Below are 17,487 nucleotides of genomic sequence, written 5' to 3'. Positions count from 1 at the left end.
TCGAAAAACAAAACAAATAAAAATAAAAAAAAAGCTTGAGAATTCCTATGAAAATAAGAAGCTTTTGAGAGCTCAACACTATATGAGACTTCTCAGTTATGTCCTCCAAAACTCAGGGAACATTGTGGAAGAGGGCGAGAAAGAACTTAAGAGCCATAGGGTATGAAGGAGGACTTTGGGATACTGTTGTGAACCTCTTGGCATATAATTGTAGTCAAGACACTGGTGCCCAGAGTATACAGAAGAGATAATCAGCACTTCCTTGATAGCATGGTCTCCTTTAGGACTGCTAGTCATTAAACACGTATGCCACAAAGGCATGGAAAATTATACCAGTATTAAGTAAGCTTAAGACATCTGAAGAGTCCTAAAAACATGGCATTATCAATCTAAATTCAATTTAAAAATCTTACTTTCAGGTACAGATGGAAATTCTGAACTGACCAAATGACTTATAAGCTCTTCTAAATTCACTGTCCCATCCTCTGGAAGAAAAGAAAATGAATGTCATAGAATATAGAAAAAAAAAACTAAATGATCAGATGTAATAGATAACTATAATATAAAACGTCTCTATTAAAATACTTTATAAATTTGGCTTTGAAAATGAGATATACTCTGTCAGAAGGACAGATGCGTGCACAGCATGCATAAGCACACTCGAGCCCTTTAGACACTCTTCTGCATGGTGTGAGTGACTGAAGATAATTAGAAACCAGCTAACAACTAGAACCTCCACAGGCAGTAGACAAAAGTCTTAGAATATTCATGGAGGAAGCAAATCCTCCAAGGACTTAAAAAACTCAAACAGATTCAAGGTAGCTATGTTAACGGATATTCAGAAACATATTAGCTGCTCACCCCTGACAGCCATATCCTTCATTGCTCTTTCCATCAGTTCTTCGGTTAATGGAATTCCCAGTTTTTTCATCATGGAGACAAAGTCACCAGGATTAACTACATTTTTCCTAATAGAAGACAGAACCTTCAAGGGATCTTTCATTTCTGTGTGCAAAAAATATAAACAATACAGAATGCTTCCAAATCATTGAAATATCAATAGTAGGTCCTGCATGATACCATGTATTTTCCATTTCAGTTTGTTTTACATGTACCATCTCATTGCATCCCTGAAAACTGTGAAGTCACTATCAAATTTTCCCTTACTTAACAGATAAGAAAGAAAAAATAGCCTTGAACAAACTATTCTTTCTAAGAATGCACAGTTACTAATTGTGAAACCAAAATATTTAACCACTCTGATAACCAAGTCATTGTAGGTAAATTTGAGGACACGCATATGCATACACACACACACACACACACACACACAGGATGTAGGTAATGGAGTGGTGAGAGGAAGAGGAAGAGATGTTAAGGATGGGGAGACAAAAGAAGGTAAAAGATGACATGCAATGTGAAGTAGAAGCGGGGCTCTGGAGGACAAGGAGGGAGTCAGGGCAACAAAGGAGAGCAGTCACAGAAGAGGAGCCTCAAGACCAAACTTGCATGAAAATGCCACAAAGAAGTCCATTGTTTTGTATGCTAATTTTTAAAAGTGAATTAAAATTTTAAGAAAGTTAAAAATACCTATTTGGGGTTAGGAAGTGGCTTAATGGTTAAGGCACTTGCCTGCAAAGCCTAAGGACCCAGGTTCAATTCCCCAGTACCCAGGTAAAGGCAGGTGCACAAAGTGGCACATGCATCTGGAGTTCGTTTGCAGAGCTAGAGGCCCTGCAGTGCGTACTGTCATTCTCTCTCTCGTTCCTTCTCTCTCTGCTTTCTGCTTGCAAGTAAATAAATAAATACCTGGGGTTTTTTGTATTGCATAAATAGAAATCTCAGAACACCTATGGCACTCTTTTATATAGGAGTTTGTTTAAAATTTTGGCAACTAATTCTAGAAGTAATCCATTTGCCAAAAACTAGACAAGAGTCAGCATGACATAACTAATCTCAATTGATTTTTTTATGTCATTCAATGGGTCATATACATGTAGCAGTACCTACACAAAAAAATGTCCCCTAAATAATGGAAAGATTGCACTAATAAAGCAACATCAAAAATGTAATATTTACTTTTGAAACTATAATGCATGGCATTTCACATAAGAGAAAACTGTGTGTTGTGAACTATTGTCATAAATACTAGCCCTGCAAGAAGCTTATGAACCACATACACAGGGAAATCTTGTAGGCTCTATTTTGAAAAATTAAAGATAAAATATCTTTGACTTTTGAGCTGGGCATGGTGGCACACACCTTTAATCCCAGCACTTGGGAGACAGAGGTAGGAGGATCACCATGACTTCGAGGCAACCCTGAGACTCCATAGTGAATTCCAGGTGAGCCTGGGCTAGAGTGAGACCCTACCTCAAAAAACCAAATATATACATATATATCTTTGACTTTTTAAGGCATGTATTACTTTGAATATATCCTAAATACCTGGGATCTGAATAATCATTCTATTTTATAACTATCTAAATTGAGTCATTTTCATTGTAGTTCTGTCTCAAGTTTGGAAAAAATTAAGGAAATTAAACTACTTCAGTTTAGAAATGGGCTGCTCTAAGCAGACTCAAGTTGTCCAAAATGGTTGAGACAAGCCAGAAGTTCCATAGCCATCTCTTGAAAGTAGAGCCACTCATTAAGTACATGAAATCCAGATTACCCTCAATATCCTATGAGTAAGGTAGGACTCGTGAGAGGCTCCACACAGGGATAGTCTATACTTCAAGGTATGTCCGTGTGCTCTTTTGTTTTCCATAGTTAATGTTCTCCTGTAAAAATATCATGTGAATAAAGGGATAATAGGATGGAAAAGATGATGGAATAATGGCCTTATTTCCACAGAATTTCAGTAAAACAGCTGATGGCAGCCATTTGGATCACAAATTTGAATACAAGATGAAATAGCCAGATGGATTTTTTATATATTTACCCTTTCTGAGTGATGGGCAAATATATAATTCTAGAAAATGTAAGTCAATAAAATCTCGACTAGGATTGCTTATTGATTCCTCACCCAGAGAATATTTTGTTCCATGTGTCTTTATTTATAACATTATAAAACATCAAATGCATATAATGAAAACTATAATTATTGCACTTAAAATATCTATCTTAAAAAATTCTCACTTACTTGAACTATTAGTAAAATGTGGCATTTGCCTCATCTTACTCAAGTAATCTTTAAAGTTCACTTTACTCTCATCTGAAAATGAGACAAAATAATGGATTTTAGTCAAAATATATGTATATTTACTTAACTTTTAAAACTAAAGTTAGTTCTTTGTTCTTCTAACTCAATTTCTATAATACACAACTCAGAATAACTATGAACAGCAATGTGGTCATGATGGCTCTTGGAGTCTTTTGTTGTGGTACGGCCAATGAGCACTTTATATGGGTTTGACATGGACCTTAACCAATTATAACTATTGTTTTGCTACGCTTCCTCTATGATATTAGTCCCTTGACTTTTTTCAGCATTACAAGTCCTACTGTAATAACTTTCATGGAGAAAAGTTATACACTATAAAATAAGTACTATAAACCACTCAATCATAATATCTAAAGATGATATTTATAAGCAGGCTGGGAGACGGCTCCACAGTAACAGGTGCTTGGTGCAAAGCCTACAGGCCTAGATACAATTCACCAGTACCCACAGCGAGCCAGATGCACAAATTGGCACATGCATTGGGAGTTACATTTGCAGTGGCAAGAGGCCCCACACATCCATACTCACACTCTCTTTTTCTTTTTTCTTTCTTTTTTTTTTTTAAGTTTTTCGAGGTAGGGTGTCACTCTAGCTCAGGCTGACCTAGCATTCACTATGGAGTCTCAGGGTGGCCATGGACTTACAGCCATCCTCCTACCTCTGCCTCCCAAGTGCTGGGATTAAAGGCGTGTGCCACCATACCCAGTTCTCTCTTTCTTTTTCTCTATCTCTCCTCACAAATAAAAATACTTTTTAAAAGACTATATTAATATGCAAATGAATGTCAGTAAGAGAAGTAAATAGTCTTTTGATATGTATCAGTAATATACCTGGGAGTTTAGAAGAAAACACCACCACAAGGCTCTCCCTGTGAGCTAAGAACCATTGGTAGGATTCCAAAAACACCAAAATAGCTCTTTGAGGATTTTGAGAAAAATCAAACTGTTGTGTGTGCTACCACATTGAGGAATAGGCCTTTGTTTCATGGGTCTGAGGTAGCATCTGAACAATAAGAACCTGTTATTCAGGCTCAGCAGTTGAAAGCACTTGCTTGCAAAGCTTGGTAGCCTGGGTTCCATTTCCCAGTACCCACGTAAAGCAAGCTGCACAAAGTGGTGCATGTGCCTGGAATTTGTTTGCCGTGGCAAGAGACCCTGGTGCACCCACACTCACTATCTCTGGGTCTGCTTCCTTCTGTCTCTCTCAAATAAATAAACTATTTTTTAAAACCTGTTATTCAAACTCAAGAGGCAAAAAGATGGGAAGAGAAAGGAAAATTATATTTTCCTAGAATACTCAATATGAGCATAATTGAAAACAAGTTTTCACCGAGCCCTACACAGGAAAATCTAGTGTTGTTGAACTCATTAAAGTTGGCAATGATTAGTGGCTAACCACCCAGCTCTGTGGATTTTTGTGTGAGAATAAACACAGTTTTATGTGTAAGACATGGCCCAGCAAAGAAAATACTTACTATCAGCAGAAACAGATGAGGTTGCCTCCTGCAATACTTCCTCTGGAACACAAATCCCCAGGCCTTTCAGAATGCTTTTTAACTCATCAGCATTATTCGTTTTATTAGTGAGTTTGTTTAAGGCCTTTGCAAATCTATTAACCTCTATCAAAAGGAAATATTTTCAGTTTAGATATAATCAAATTCTAACTAACAAATGATAAATAATTCAAAAATTAAGCACTTTAAAAAATGTTTATTTTATTAGTTACATACTTTAATGCATAAGCAAATTATATGTTGGTCATATTCCCATCGGGTTATACTCATATCCCCTCTCCCCACCTCCATTCTGCTGAGGGCCCTCCTCAGTGGAGTTGTTAGTGTTCACTTTGGGGTCATGAAGGCATCAGTAGTCTGCCGGGGGCGGGGCCAGTGCCTCAGAGGGCTCCTTCCCGCCCTGTGGCTCTGCACACTCTTTCCACCTCTCTCTTCTGCAATGTTCTCTGGGCCTTGGCAGGTGAGTTGTAAGTCTCTTTTAGTATTAAGCTCTCGGCAACCTATAAATCTCTACTTTGATGGGTTTTGAGTGTCCTATTACCATCTCCTCAGAACAGGTTGTCAGGCCAGCAGTGAGAGCAGCGTGTATGTAGGTCACCACTTTCTCTCTAATGTCTCCAGGGCCTGGCAGATGTGATAAGAGATGATGCATCTTGTACTACGCAGTTGGCTACATATTTGTTTTCATATTGATGGATCTTGGTTCACCCCAGAATAAGGTATATAATGATCAAAAACTAATGTTAAGGGCTATATAGATGGCTCAGCAGTTAAGGTGCTTGCCTGCAAGGCCTAAGGACCTGGGTTTGATTCCCCAGTACCCATGTAGAGTCAGATGCACAAATTAGCACATGTGTCCACAGTTCATTTGCTGGAGGCCCTGGCACATTCATTCTCCCCCTTCCCCCTTCTCTCTCTCTCTCCCCCCTGCTTTCTATCAAATAAATAAATAAATAAATTTGTTAAACTATTGTTAGTATAGTGAGGAGTTTACTCAAACATGCTTGTTTCCTCTCTATTCAATAACAAATACTTTAATAGGGGCATAATATATATAATAATTTGGTACAAAATAATTTTTTCATAATCGAAATTTCAAATACTATAAAAGATGCTAGAGCACCTAACCAAAGAAATTTGGGGGAGGTGACAAGCTTCACATTACTTTACAGAAGTAATTATCTGTTTGGTCCTTGAGAAGCTCATATTCATCAGATAGTACATCCACTTCAGGTACCTGGGGATTTTTGATTTTGACTTTCCCCTAGCTATTACATCCTTCAGGTAATTATATAGTCAAATTACATTTCCAACTTTTCCAAATTCTTATTTTTTCTAATTTTTTATCTGAAGCATTATCATTGCTACATGCTTGAAATAGTTTCCAACTATATTTCCTTTTACACACACCTTTGTTGGAAATCCTAGTTGCCTTTTGGTCTAACCTCTATAACCTTGGTCAGTTTTTAGCAACTCCCTCATTCATTTTTTTCCTTACTGATTTCCTTGTCTCTGATGAGGTGCTTATCTACTCAGACCTAGATTATATCTAAAACCTTCTAAATGCTATCAATAATGCCACTCTTTCCAAGTTCCACACAGCAACGAAAATGACTTGAAACTTGAGGACGTCACTCAGGGCTAGAGACATGGCCTGCCTGCACAGCATACGGACCCAGATTCAACACTCCCAGAACTCACGCAAGCCAGACGTGCAAGGTGACCCATGCATACGGGCGGCACGTGTGTCTGGAGTTCGAATGCAGTGGCAAGAGACCCTGCCACACCAATTCTCTCCTTCCCCCACTCTTTTTCTCTCTCCCTCCCTCTCATAAAGAAATTAAAAAACAAAACACACACATTTCATTGACCTCCATTGAATGTGAATTACCTTCAAGGTCCATATCAGTCTGATCAATTCCTATCACTCCAACATGTTTTGCCACTCTCTCCTTTGTTCACTAGACTCTGGCCTTTCAGTTTCTTAAATAAATTGTTTCCTTCCTACCCTCTTCTTTCAGTCTGGAAAATTCTTTCTCCAATCCTTCCTGTAGCCAAGTTCTTATCAGGTCTTGGATTCTAGCCTCAATGTCACCTTCAGAGTGCTCCTCTAGCCACACTATTGGACTTGTCAGTGTTTCTGAATTTCCTGACTCTCTCTTCCACATTTTCTCCTTAGTATTTAATGTAATTTGCAGTTATTTTCTTGTTCATCTGTCCTTCCTCATAAAGTTCTCTGGATCAGAGACCATGTATTCACCTATCTTGTTTACTGGCAGAAGCATCATTCATTTGTTGGGTGAATAGATTAAGTAAACGGCTTGCTTCTTTCTAGTGCTTGTTTATGCAAGCCACTGTTGAAAGAGGCTTTAAAGGTAGCTTAGGGCTGGAGAGATCTCAGCAGTTAAAGGCACTCACTTGCAAAGCCTGAAAGCCTGGGTTCAATCCCCCAGTACCTATGTAGAGCCAGACATACAAGTGGAACAGGCATCTAGAGTTCATTTACAGGGGCAGGAAGCCCCTATCACGCCCATTCTCTCTCTCTCCCTATTTCTCTCTCTCATAACTAACTACCTAAATAAATAAATAATTTTAAAGGGTAGTTGCTCAAAACATTACTCTGGGCCTAACATTTAAGCCTAATATTCAATATGCCCTCCAATCTAGACCCACCAACATCTCTTATTGCTTAGCTTTTCAAATCCTGCCTATCCCTCTGATCTTTTCTTCCCTTTTAGTCCCTATGCCTCAGTATTTCTTGCCCTCTTCTGCTCATCTAAATGTGACCTTCATTTAAAACATGCCTCTCGCTTTTATCTGCACTCCTAAAGTAATGAGTGGACAGCACTCATTTTATTTTTATGTAAATAGATTATCTTTCCACCTAGGCTCCATGATTCTTGTGTTCTTACTCTATAACGTTTTTGTTTGTATTGAATGTTTGTGTTCAGATTGTGGTGACATTAGTATGAAAGTTCTAGAATAAAATAAAATCTGTGATTAATAAATACCTGCACAAAGAGTTTAGTGCTTGATAAATAGATGCAATCTACTTAACCTTCACATTTCTCATGTGTGATTATAAGATACCTAATGTCACAGTTTGGGTATACATCCCTCAGAAGGCTCATTGTTAAGGCTTGGTCCTAAATTAGGGGTGCTATTGGCAGATGAATACATTATGATAATTTCAGTGAGTATTTATTGATGAGTCCAAAGTGAGTAGGAGGTAAGACTTTGCTGAAAGAGTAAGTCTTTGCATGATATGCCTTGTCTCCTATCCCTCCCTCTATTGCTTTCTCTGCTTCCTCACGATCATGAGGTGAACAGTTTTGACTGTCACAAGCTCCCAGTACCATGATGTTTTGTCTCAGCACAGACCCATAGCAATGGCACCAACTGATCATGAGCTAAAACCTCCAAAACCAAGAGCCAAAATGAATCCTTCCTCCTTTAAGCTGTTTCTTTCAAGGCTTTGCCACAGCAGCAACCTCCTAAGTAGGATAGTCATAAAGAATATATTATGTGAAATAAGTAATACAATTGTGCTTGGTAGAAGCAATAAATGCTATATAAATGTATTATTGTCAACTAAATAAAATATTCTCTGAAATCAAACAAAGCAAAATGTGGTTTTTTTTCTTTCTTTTTCTCTTTCTTTCTTTCTTTTTTTTTTTTTTTTTTTTGAGGTTAAGTCTCACTGTAGCCCAGGCTGACCTGGAATTCATTATGGAGTCTCAGGGTGGCCTCAAACTCATGGCAATCCTCCTACCTCTGCCTCCCGAGTGCTGGGATTAAAGGCATGCACCACAATGCCCAACTCTCAAAATGTATTTTAGAGATTATTAAATAAAATTAAGGACAATTTCAACCAGAGAGTGCTTTTTTTATATTGAAAATAGAGCCAAAGATGTTTCAGTAAATCCACAAAATAGGCTATGCTCAAAATCACATTCAAAAGTTAGGGAAATATTTAATTAGGCATAACCATCACATAATGCACAAATTTTGGTTCAATAGTCAAAAATAAAATACCATATTGTATGTATTATTGATTTTAAGAATTTCAGAGATATTTATATCTCTTCTGTCTGCAACTACAAAAATAAGAAAACTATGTTTTATTATCAGTAAGTATCAAGAATATGTTGTTAAATTAAAAATCATGATTTGGGGGTGTTTAAAATACGTATTTAAACTTCATGGTCAAAAAAATCATTGAGCCAGGTATGGTGGCATACACCTTTAATCTCAGCCCTTGGGAGCAGAGGTAGAAGGATTGCTGTGAGTTTAAGGCCACCCTGAGATTCCACTTCAGACTGAGCTACAGTGAGACCCTACCTTGAAAAACCAAAACAAAAAATTAAAAAAAAACATTGATAGGGCTGCAAAGATTGCTTAGTGGTTAAGGTGCTTGCCTACAAAGCCAAAAGACCCTGCTTCTATTCCCTAGGACCCACATAAGCCAGATGCACAAGGTGACACATGCATCTGGAGTTTGTTTGCAGTGGCTAAAGGCCCTGGCGTGCCTATTCATCTCTCTCTTTCTCTCCCTCCCTCCCTCTCTCTTTCTCTCTCTCTCTCTCTTTCACTCTCAAATAATAAATAAATTAAAATAAAATATTTTTTAATCATGGATAATGAACAATATATACACTATACTTCCCACTTGTGCAAAAATATGTGGAAGGAAAATATATATCCATGATTTCAATGTTCATAAAATAATCTTCATACACTACTTATATAAGAAACTAAAGACAATTGTTAGTTATTGGGAGAAAGGAATGGGAACTGGCAATATTGATAGTTATGTCTGTATATAAGTGGACCATCAGTTTCAATAACGGTGGTTCTTAAAGTCTAAGTAAGTATAATGCTTGTTTTTCTCACCTCTGTAATCCTGAAAACGTTTATTGTTCTTCAATGCTAAAAGGGCAGCCTTTTGGGAAATCTCTCTCTTTTCTATAAAGAGAAAAGCAGTACAAAGATTAAGTTAATAGCTGCAAGAAACATGAAAGATATTACAATGAATTGGGTTGGTTGGCTTCCTGCCCTTTAAAGCATTTTAAAACTTTCTGCCCCTAGACTTTAACCTAGACTGCTATTCACTGTACACCTGTCCAAATCTGTTAACATCAAAACCAGTTTTAGTTTTCCCATAGGCCTTCTCTTGATCCTACATTCCCTTCCAACTCCTATCCTATCCCTTTTCTTTCCTTCTCAGCCTAATTTCTGGAAATAAATCACATTTCAAACTGATGCTGGCTGGCTTCCATTGCCACTCGATGTATTCTTAACAAATTTAGCTATTAATTAGTTTCTGCCAAGCTTTCTAATTTTTGTCTTAATACCTTGGTCCATAAAATTGACTTTCCTCTACTTGTTGGGACAGCTTTCTCTGTTTCTTCCCCACTATCCTGGTTAGTCCTTAAGGCCCTTTATAAACTATCTTTGGCTGCATGACTTAAGTGTGAGCGTGCACCCATGTTCCGATCTTGGCCCTCTCTTTATTCTCCATCAGTGTCATGTAGCTATACACGGTATAGGCACGACTCCCAAGTTTCCATTTCAAGCATACGGTACTGGTTACTGTGCAGTTTCGACTTTCTGCCCATGGCATCTCAAGCACAATAGTTTCTAAGGTAAATTTGCTCATATTCACCCCCCTCCCGTTACCCTTTCAGTCTCCCTCACACCTCTCCCACTGGTCCTTTTCTTATCCCATATAATCCCCTTCAACTCCAGAAATTACTAAAGAGCACACACAATAGCTTCTAATTTAGAATAACATATGAGTCTCTCTGAAAGCTTTGAGAATTCACACTCATGACATAAAGACCTCAAGCAGAAAAGATAAAGTCCTCCCTCTCTTCCTGTCTAACAGTTTCAAATCACCAGTCTTCTCAGAGAATTACTTTGCCTGCCTTGATGCACAAAACAATGTACCTTTATAGAATACATACAGGAAACTATGAAACTATAAAGTAAGGGCTTTAAAACATCATACTAACTTTATTTAAAGACATTCTATCATCTGAGTATGGGGACATACACTTGTAATATTAACACTCAACATGCTGAAGCAGGAGAACCAAAAGTTAAAGACCAGCCTGGGCTACATAGCATATTCTAGGCCACAATGGGCTACATAGGGAGATCCAGGCACCAAAAATCCACAAAAGAAGATGTCATATCAAGCTGCATAAATGATCTCATGCTGTATTAAATGGACTAACAGTGGTTATGCATACCATCAACATCAAGTATTTCCTCTAGCAGTTGATATTCTTCAGGCTCTAAAATGATGTTTAGGTCATCAAGAGCTTCTTTTAAGTTGCCAAGTGGAATTCTGTCAGAGTTCATCAAGTAGACAGCATTAAAAGCATTTTTTATATCTGAAAGCAAATGGAGATTCTCTAAGTCATTTAATAGTCATTATAGATATGTCTTCAATTTTCATCTGATAAATAATAATTAACACACCTACAACTTAGGCTTCTTGACAAACATATATCTCAATTAACATTATCCAATAATTCCAAAATTAATAAAAAGTAGTCATAAATTCCTTTCTTTGGGTAGAAGCACCCTGTAGGAGTGAAGAAATCTTTACCTTAAATCCATAGGCTGTTATTGGTAAATCCCAGGGCCAGAATTTAGGTAACCCTGCATTGTAATGTTAATTCAGAAATTGATAGACAATAGAAGAAGGAAAAAGGCTCCATTTAAAAGCACAATATTAGGCTGGAGAGATGGCTTGGCAGTTGAGGTGCTTGCCTGTGAAGCCCAAGGACTCAGGTTCAGTTCTCCAGGTCCCACATAAGCCAGACTCCCTACTACTCAGTAATCAATAACCCTTGACATAGTTATCCCCCATGAGCAGGAGCAGTAATCAATAACCCTTGACATAGCTACCCCCCGTGAGCAGGAGTAGTAATCAATAACCCTTGACATAGCTATCCCCGTGAGCAGGAGCAGTAATCCTGGGCTTTCAACACAAGACCAAAGCATCCTTAGCCCATCTTATCCCACAATGGATCCCAGTTCCCCTAATTCCTATACTTGTTATCTCTGGAGCTCGACTGCAGTGGCTGGAGGCCCTGGTGTGCCAATTTCTCTCCCTCTCTTTCTCTCCTTTGTACTCCCTTTCTCTCTCATAAAAAACACCTCATCACTGAAGCTGACCAAAACTGAACCCAACATGGCTCAGGGAAATTTTGTGGAAGAGGGGGCAGAAAGAATGACAGAGCCACATGTTGGGTCATGATACGCAGAGACATTTCTCCTACCCATAACTGTGAGCTAACTCCACAGCGCATGACTCGTATACCTCAACAAGGAGGGGCCAGGAGGAGGGGGTAGGACATGGATGAGCCTAACAATGTTACCAACTTCATGGTATTCACTGAGTACAAAACTAATTACTACTACTAATAATAATAAATTAAAAATAAAGAAAGAAAGAAAAGAAAGGCATTTTGTTGGACTTGCCTCAAAAAGCAAAAGCACAATACTGATCAACCATGTCATTTTCTAAATTGCCGAGTTATTACTAAGAACTCTTCATGCCTTCTAAAGATTTCTGTTTGTGCCCACTGATTAGTGCTGCTGAAAGCTTTGGCCAGAGAAATTTTGTTTTGCAATAAGCACCAATCACTGAGGAGAACTCAAACATATCAAAGTGCTGAGAATAAGTGGCTACTGAATTCCCAGCCCTAAGTGGGACATCTACATCAACCCCCCCGCAAGGCTCAGAGAAGCAGAAGAGGCAGAAAGAACGTAAAAGCCAGAGGAAGGGGGGGCTCCGTGGAATGCTATCTTGTGGGCATGACAAGGATTTTGCACACATGAACTCTCATCAGCTGTGGTAATCTGCACAATATTGGGCTCATTAATAGTCTGTCATGGATAATGGAAGGGTTCATGAGTCACCCGCCCCTCCCTGAGGAGTTATTGACAGATAATGGTTGTTGGGGGAGCAGAGGCATTTTCTTAGGTGCAGTAGCCGCTGGTAAATTGCCAATGCTATGATAAATAACCTTCCCACCCACGCTCATGAAAGCAGCCCTAGTTAACTTCAGTGGTTCACAAAAGGAAACATCAAGTCAGAAGCGGGGCTAGTTGGGAAGAAAGAGGAAGGTAACGAAGGAAATGGGGTGAATATGATAAAAACATACTAGGTAGATGATTGATAGATGATAGATAGATAGATAGATAGATAGATAGATAGATAGATAGATATAAAAAATAAATATCAAAACTCCAAAACCTGAAAACTTTTTACAGTGACACACTGGATGATCTGTGGAAATCAAACAATGCCATTTTTTCAATGTATGTAATAATACACATGCACTTTATAAAAACAGTTAAGACAAATAGTTAAATCAGAATGAAAACTGAACTGAAAAAAATGCTAGTTCAAAACAAAATTAATTTGATGATTTATGTCATGTACGTAGGTAACTGGTTCAATGTAATGAGTTTTCTACATTCATAAATCATTTGAATAGCTTATGCTAATCTCTGCAATCAAAAACGTGCATAGAAGACAAATATACCAAAATGTTAGAACTATTTTTAAATGACCTACTCAACTGATAACCAATATCAAATCCCAAGCTGTCAGGACTTTTAAGATCCTAAGATTTCAAGCATATATGAAAAATTTTAGGAAATGCAAACATAAATCTATAGTGCCAGAAAGGAGAGCCATGGCTGGGTACGGGTGAAAGGTAAGAAGAGGTATGAGAAGGTTCTAGGATCGAGGAATGTATTTATTGTTTTGATTGTGAACGTGGCACCGCGCATGTGTGCACAGACCAACGTGACCAAAACACCCACTTTAAATATGAAAATAGGGACTTGGGGCTCAGTGGGTCAAGTACTACCAGATCCTCAGCATCCATGTGAAAACTGGGAAGGTGGTGCATTCCTGTAATCAGTGCTGGGGAGACAGAGGTAGGGAATCCCCAGAGTTCACTAGCTAGCTAAGTCACTGAATCTGTGTCCAACAAGAGACTGTCTTGATGACTAGAAGTGGAGAATGATGAGAAAGATCCCCAATGTCTCTTGCCTTTACATGCACATGCACACCCATACAAACAAACATACAAATATGTACCACATACACATGAAATTTTAATTAACTAAATATAATATATATAGTCTTTGTAATATGCCTCATAGTGCTGCCTCAAAAATTATTACATGGGCTGGAGAGATGGCTTAGTGGTTAAGCACTTGCCTATGAAGCCCAAGGACCCCAGTTACAGGCTCGATTCCCCAGGACCCACGTTAGCCAGGTGCACAAGGGGGCGCACATGTCTGGAGTTCATTTGCAGTGGCTGGAGGCCCTGGCATGGCCATTCTCTCTCTCTGCCTCTTTCTTTCTCTGTCTGTCATTCTCAAATAAATAAATAAACAAATAAAGAGTTCTTGAATTAAAAAATATTACATAAAGCAGTGAAAACCATGACAAGTATCTGAAGTAAAACATTGAGTGGCCCACCTTCTAATACAGGATTTGGTTTGCTTGCTTTCAAATTCTCCAAGAGTTGTCCAAGGCTTACTTCATCATTTTCTAAAAAATAGAATATAAAGATTATGAGATGTTAAAGTATCCATGCTAATCATTAAGTAACTGTGACAAAGAATGGAGATTTGGCAAATTTTGTAATTTCTGCAAATGAACAGGATAAAAACCAATTAACTTGGGCTGGAGAAGTTGGCTTAGTGCTTAAGGCATTTGCCTGCAAAGCCAAAGAACCCTGGTTCAATTCCCCAGGTCCCATGTAAGCCAGATGTACAAGATGGCGCATGCATCTGGAGTTCATTTGCAGTGGCTGGAGGCCCTGATGTGCCCATTTTCTCCCTCTCTCCCTCAACTTATTTCTCTCTCTCAAATAAATAAATAAATATATTTTAAGGGCTGGAGAAATGGCTTAGTGGTTAAATGCTTGCCTGTGAAGCCTAAGGACCCCGGTTCGAGGCTTGATTCTCCAGGTCCCACGTTAGCCAGATACACAAGGGGCGCATGTGTCTGGATTTCGTTTGCAGTGGCTGGAAGCCCTGGCATGCCCATTCTCTCTCTCTCTCTATCTATCTCTACCTGCCTCTTTCTCTCTTTATCACTCTCAAATAAATAAATAAAAATGAACAAAAATATTTTTTAAAAAAAACAATTAACTTAAGATTTTACTAATAATCTCTTCCTTTTTAAAAAAGAAAAATACTGTAAACTATATTTTTATAACTTGGCCCAAAAATATCTAATATATATTTGATATATATGTATTTAAATATATATGTATAATAAATCTAGGGCTAGATAGATAGATGATATGTTGGTTAAAGGGAGAAAAAATTTAATTAGACATTAGGAAAAAGCTCTGGAAATTATTGCATAACAAAGTGAGTAAAATTAATACTAACATATTCTACTCTAAAACTGCTGAGAATAGATTTTAAATGACATCACAAAAAATTATAAGGATGTGGGCTGGAAGGATAGCTCAGCAGTTGAGGCACTTGCCTTCAAAACCTAATGACCTGAGTTTGATTTCTCCAGTACCCATGCAAAGCCAGATGCACAAAGTGGTACATGCATCTGGAGTTCATTTGCAATGGCTACAGACCCTTGTGTTCCCATTCTCTCTCTCTCTCTCAAATAGATAAATAAAAATATTGTAAAAATTATTAATGATGTGAGGTGAAAGATAGGTTTATGACATAGAATTAAATATTCTAGATATATATAAACACACTATCATCAGTATGTATAGATATAAGCTTTAGCTTACCAATTATAAAATTAACATGTTAATTGATAGAAAATGTATATATGGGGCCGGGGAGGGGAGATGGTTTAGTGATTAAAGGCACTGTCTTGCAAAAATATATTTATGTATACATATCCAACAGATATCCCAAGTATGCATAAACTAGGACTTTATTATGTTCAACCTAGATTACAGTTTCACGAAAGATTTACCTTCAATAGATGCTTGCCTCATGAGCTCCTGCAATGTCTTATAGCTTACTGGAACTCCAGAAGACAGAAGTTTGGAGCTCAGTTCACTTGCAGGCATCTTATTTTTCCTAATATTCTCAAGAGTTGTAACCTCTTTAAATAAATCTGAAAATACAGGCAGAAAAGAGAACAGATGTTGAGGAAGCAAATTCCTTTTTAAGCCCCAACACCCACAGCCCACAGAGAGGAAGGAGATACATATCTTAAAAAGGAATTAAGATTTAAAGGGACCTGAAAACATATCAGTGGATTTTGTCTTTAGAAGTCAAACAATAAGCAAAATTTAACAGACTCTAGGTGAAAGTTACATTTCTGTACAATTTCTAGAAAAGTTCATGTTTATTCATTAACTATTTCTTCGTAGGGAAATTTCTACAACTCCATTCTATCACAGAGTGCAGGGCTTTTCAACAGCTGGGTGGTAGTTCTGAGAAGGATGTCAGAAGCAGAAACAGGAGCCAAGCAGTTTGGGAAAAGGAAAATACCAGAACCTAGAAATAAGACATGGACTAAGGAATATTTGTCACGTGCTGTCCCAGAGTTAGGAAGCCTTATGTTCTTTAGCATGTTTTGTAAATGATAAAAATAAGCATGTAGACATTAATAAAAGCAAGAAAAAATGCACTCGAGTAATGGAAGAATGTGTACTTTTACATTATAGCCTCTATGAAGACAAATGATGTGCATTAAGGAATAATATTCTACATACATAATTCTAAAACTCATTATACTTAAAGCATAGATTAAATATTTACAGAATATAAAAAGAGGAAACATTTCAAATAAGGCCAAGAAAGGTTAAGCAAAATGCTGAAAATACAGAGGAAACAATTTACATTTTAGAAAAGGTCAAAAACCATACGATAATGTTAGAAATTTGTTTTCAATTTTACTATTTTACTATACTTACTGTGGAATGGTGTTGATAGACTAGGTGAACTAATGAGATCATCAACTATAGCTTTTAAGGCCATGTTTTTTTCTGCAAAGTTAAGAAAGTAGAGGTTAAATAGAGCCAATTTAAAACATATTGAGGCAGGAGTTTTGTATTGCTTTAATATTATTCTATTCAGCTTTCAAATTTCTGCAATTACAATACAACCATTATATTATGTGCATGCACATACACATATAAACCAGAAATACAACTTACATAAAACAATACTTACTTTTATCATCAGTAGTGAACTCTGATATCTCTAGTGAATTTTAAATTATTCCATTTTATTTTTTTAATTTTTAAATATTTATTTATTGAGAGAGAGAATGGGTATGCTAAAGCCTCTTACTGCTGAAAACTAACTCTAGACACATGTGCCACATTGCGCATCTGGCTTATCATGTGGGCACAGAGGAATCAAACCCAGACTGGCAGACATTGCAAGAAACATCTTTAACCACTGATCCATCTCCACAACCCAAATTATTTTTTTAAATACTATTCAGAACCTAACAAATTTATTTCACAACTTACCATGTGATTCATGGTTTCAAAACCCTGTACAAAGGTATATATGTTTTTTTTTTCACTAAGCTACATATAGATACCTGTAAAGTGCATGAGAAAATGTATAGCACCACTCTCCACAATGATGGCTTTTATCCCAAAGACAGGAATTTTTTTTTAAATCTGGTAACAAAGAGGACACTCTACCACTGGTACTGCCCACTATGAAAACAAACAAAACAATGCACAAAAGCAAATGTATAGGG

The 17,487-nt window shown here is 37.4% G+C and overlaps 1 protein-coding gene across 1 annotated transcript in view; it reads right to left on the bottom strand.

Annotated features, from left to right (window-relative positions):
- Positions 1-384: 384 nt before the first annotated feature.
- Efcab13 (EF-hand calcium binding domain 13) overlaps positions 385-17,487 on the bottom strand; it is a 90,959-nt gene continuing 73,856 nt past the window's right edge. The window contains exons 24-31 of the mRNA XM_045159574.1: positions 16,685-16,756; positions 15,736-15,879; positions 14,254-14,325; positions 10,994-11,137; positions 9,633-9,704; positions 3,146-3,217; positions 862-1,005; positions 385-485 (exon numbers count right to left, since the gene is read on the bottom strand). Coding sequence (XP_045015509.1) covers positions 385-485; positions 862-1,005; positions 3,146-3,217; positions 9,633-9,704; positions 10,994-11,137; positions 14,254-14,325; positions 15,736-15,879; positions 16,685-16,756 — 821 coding nt within the window. The remainder of the gene's footprint in view (positions 486-861; positions 1,006-3,145; positions 3,218-9,632; positions 9,705-10,993; positions 11,138-14,253; positions 14,326-15,735; positions 15,880-16,684; positions 16,757-17,487) is intronic.

This window comes from Jaculus jaculus, chromosome 9 (assembly GCF_020740685.1).
Source record: "Jaculus jaculus isolate mJacJac1 chromosome 9, mJacJac1.mat.Y.cur, whole genome shotgun sequence".
Taxonomy (NCBI): domain Eukaryota; kingdom Metazoa; phylum Chordata; class Mammalia; order Rodentia; family Dipodidae; genus Jaculus; species Jaculus jaculus.
Note: the sequence above shows the minus strand (reverse complement) of the source record. Positions and strands in the feature narration are given on the sequence as shown.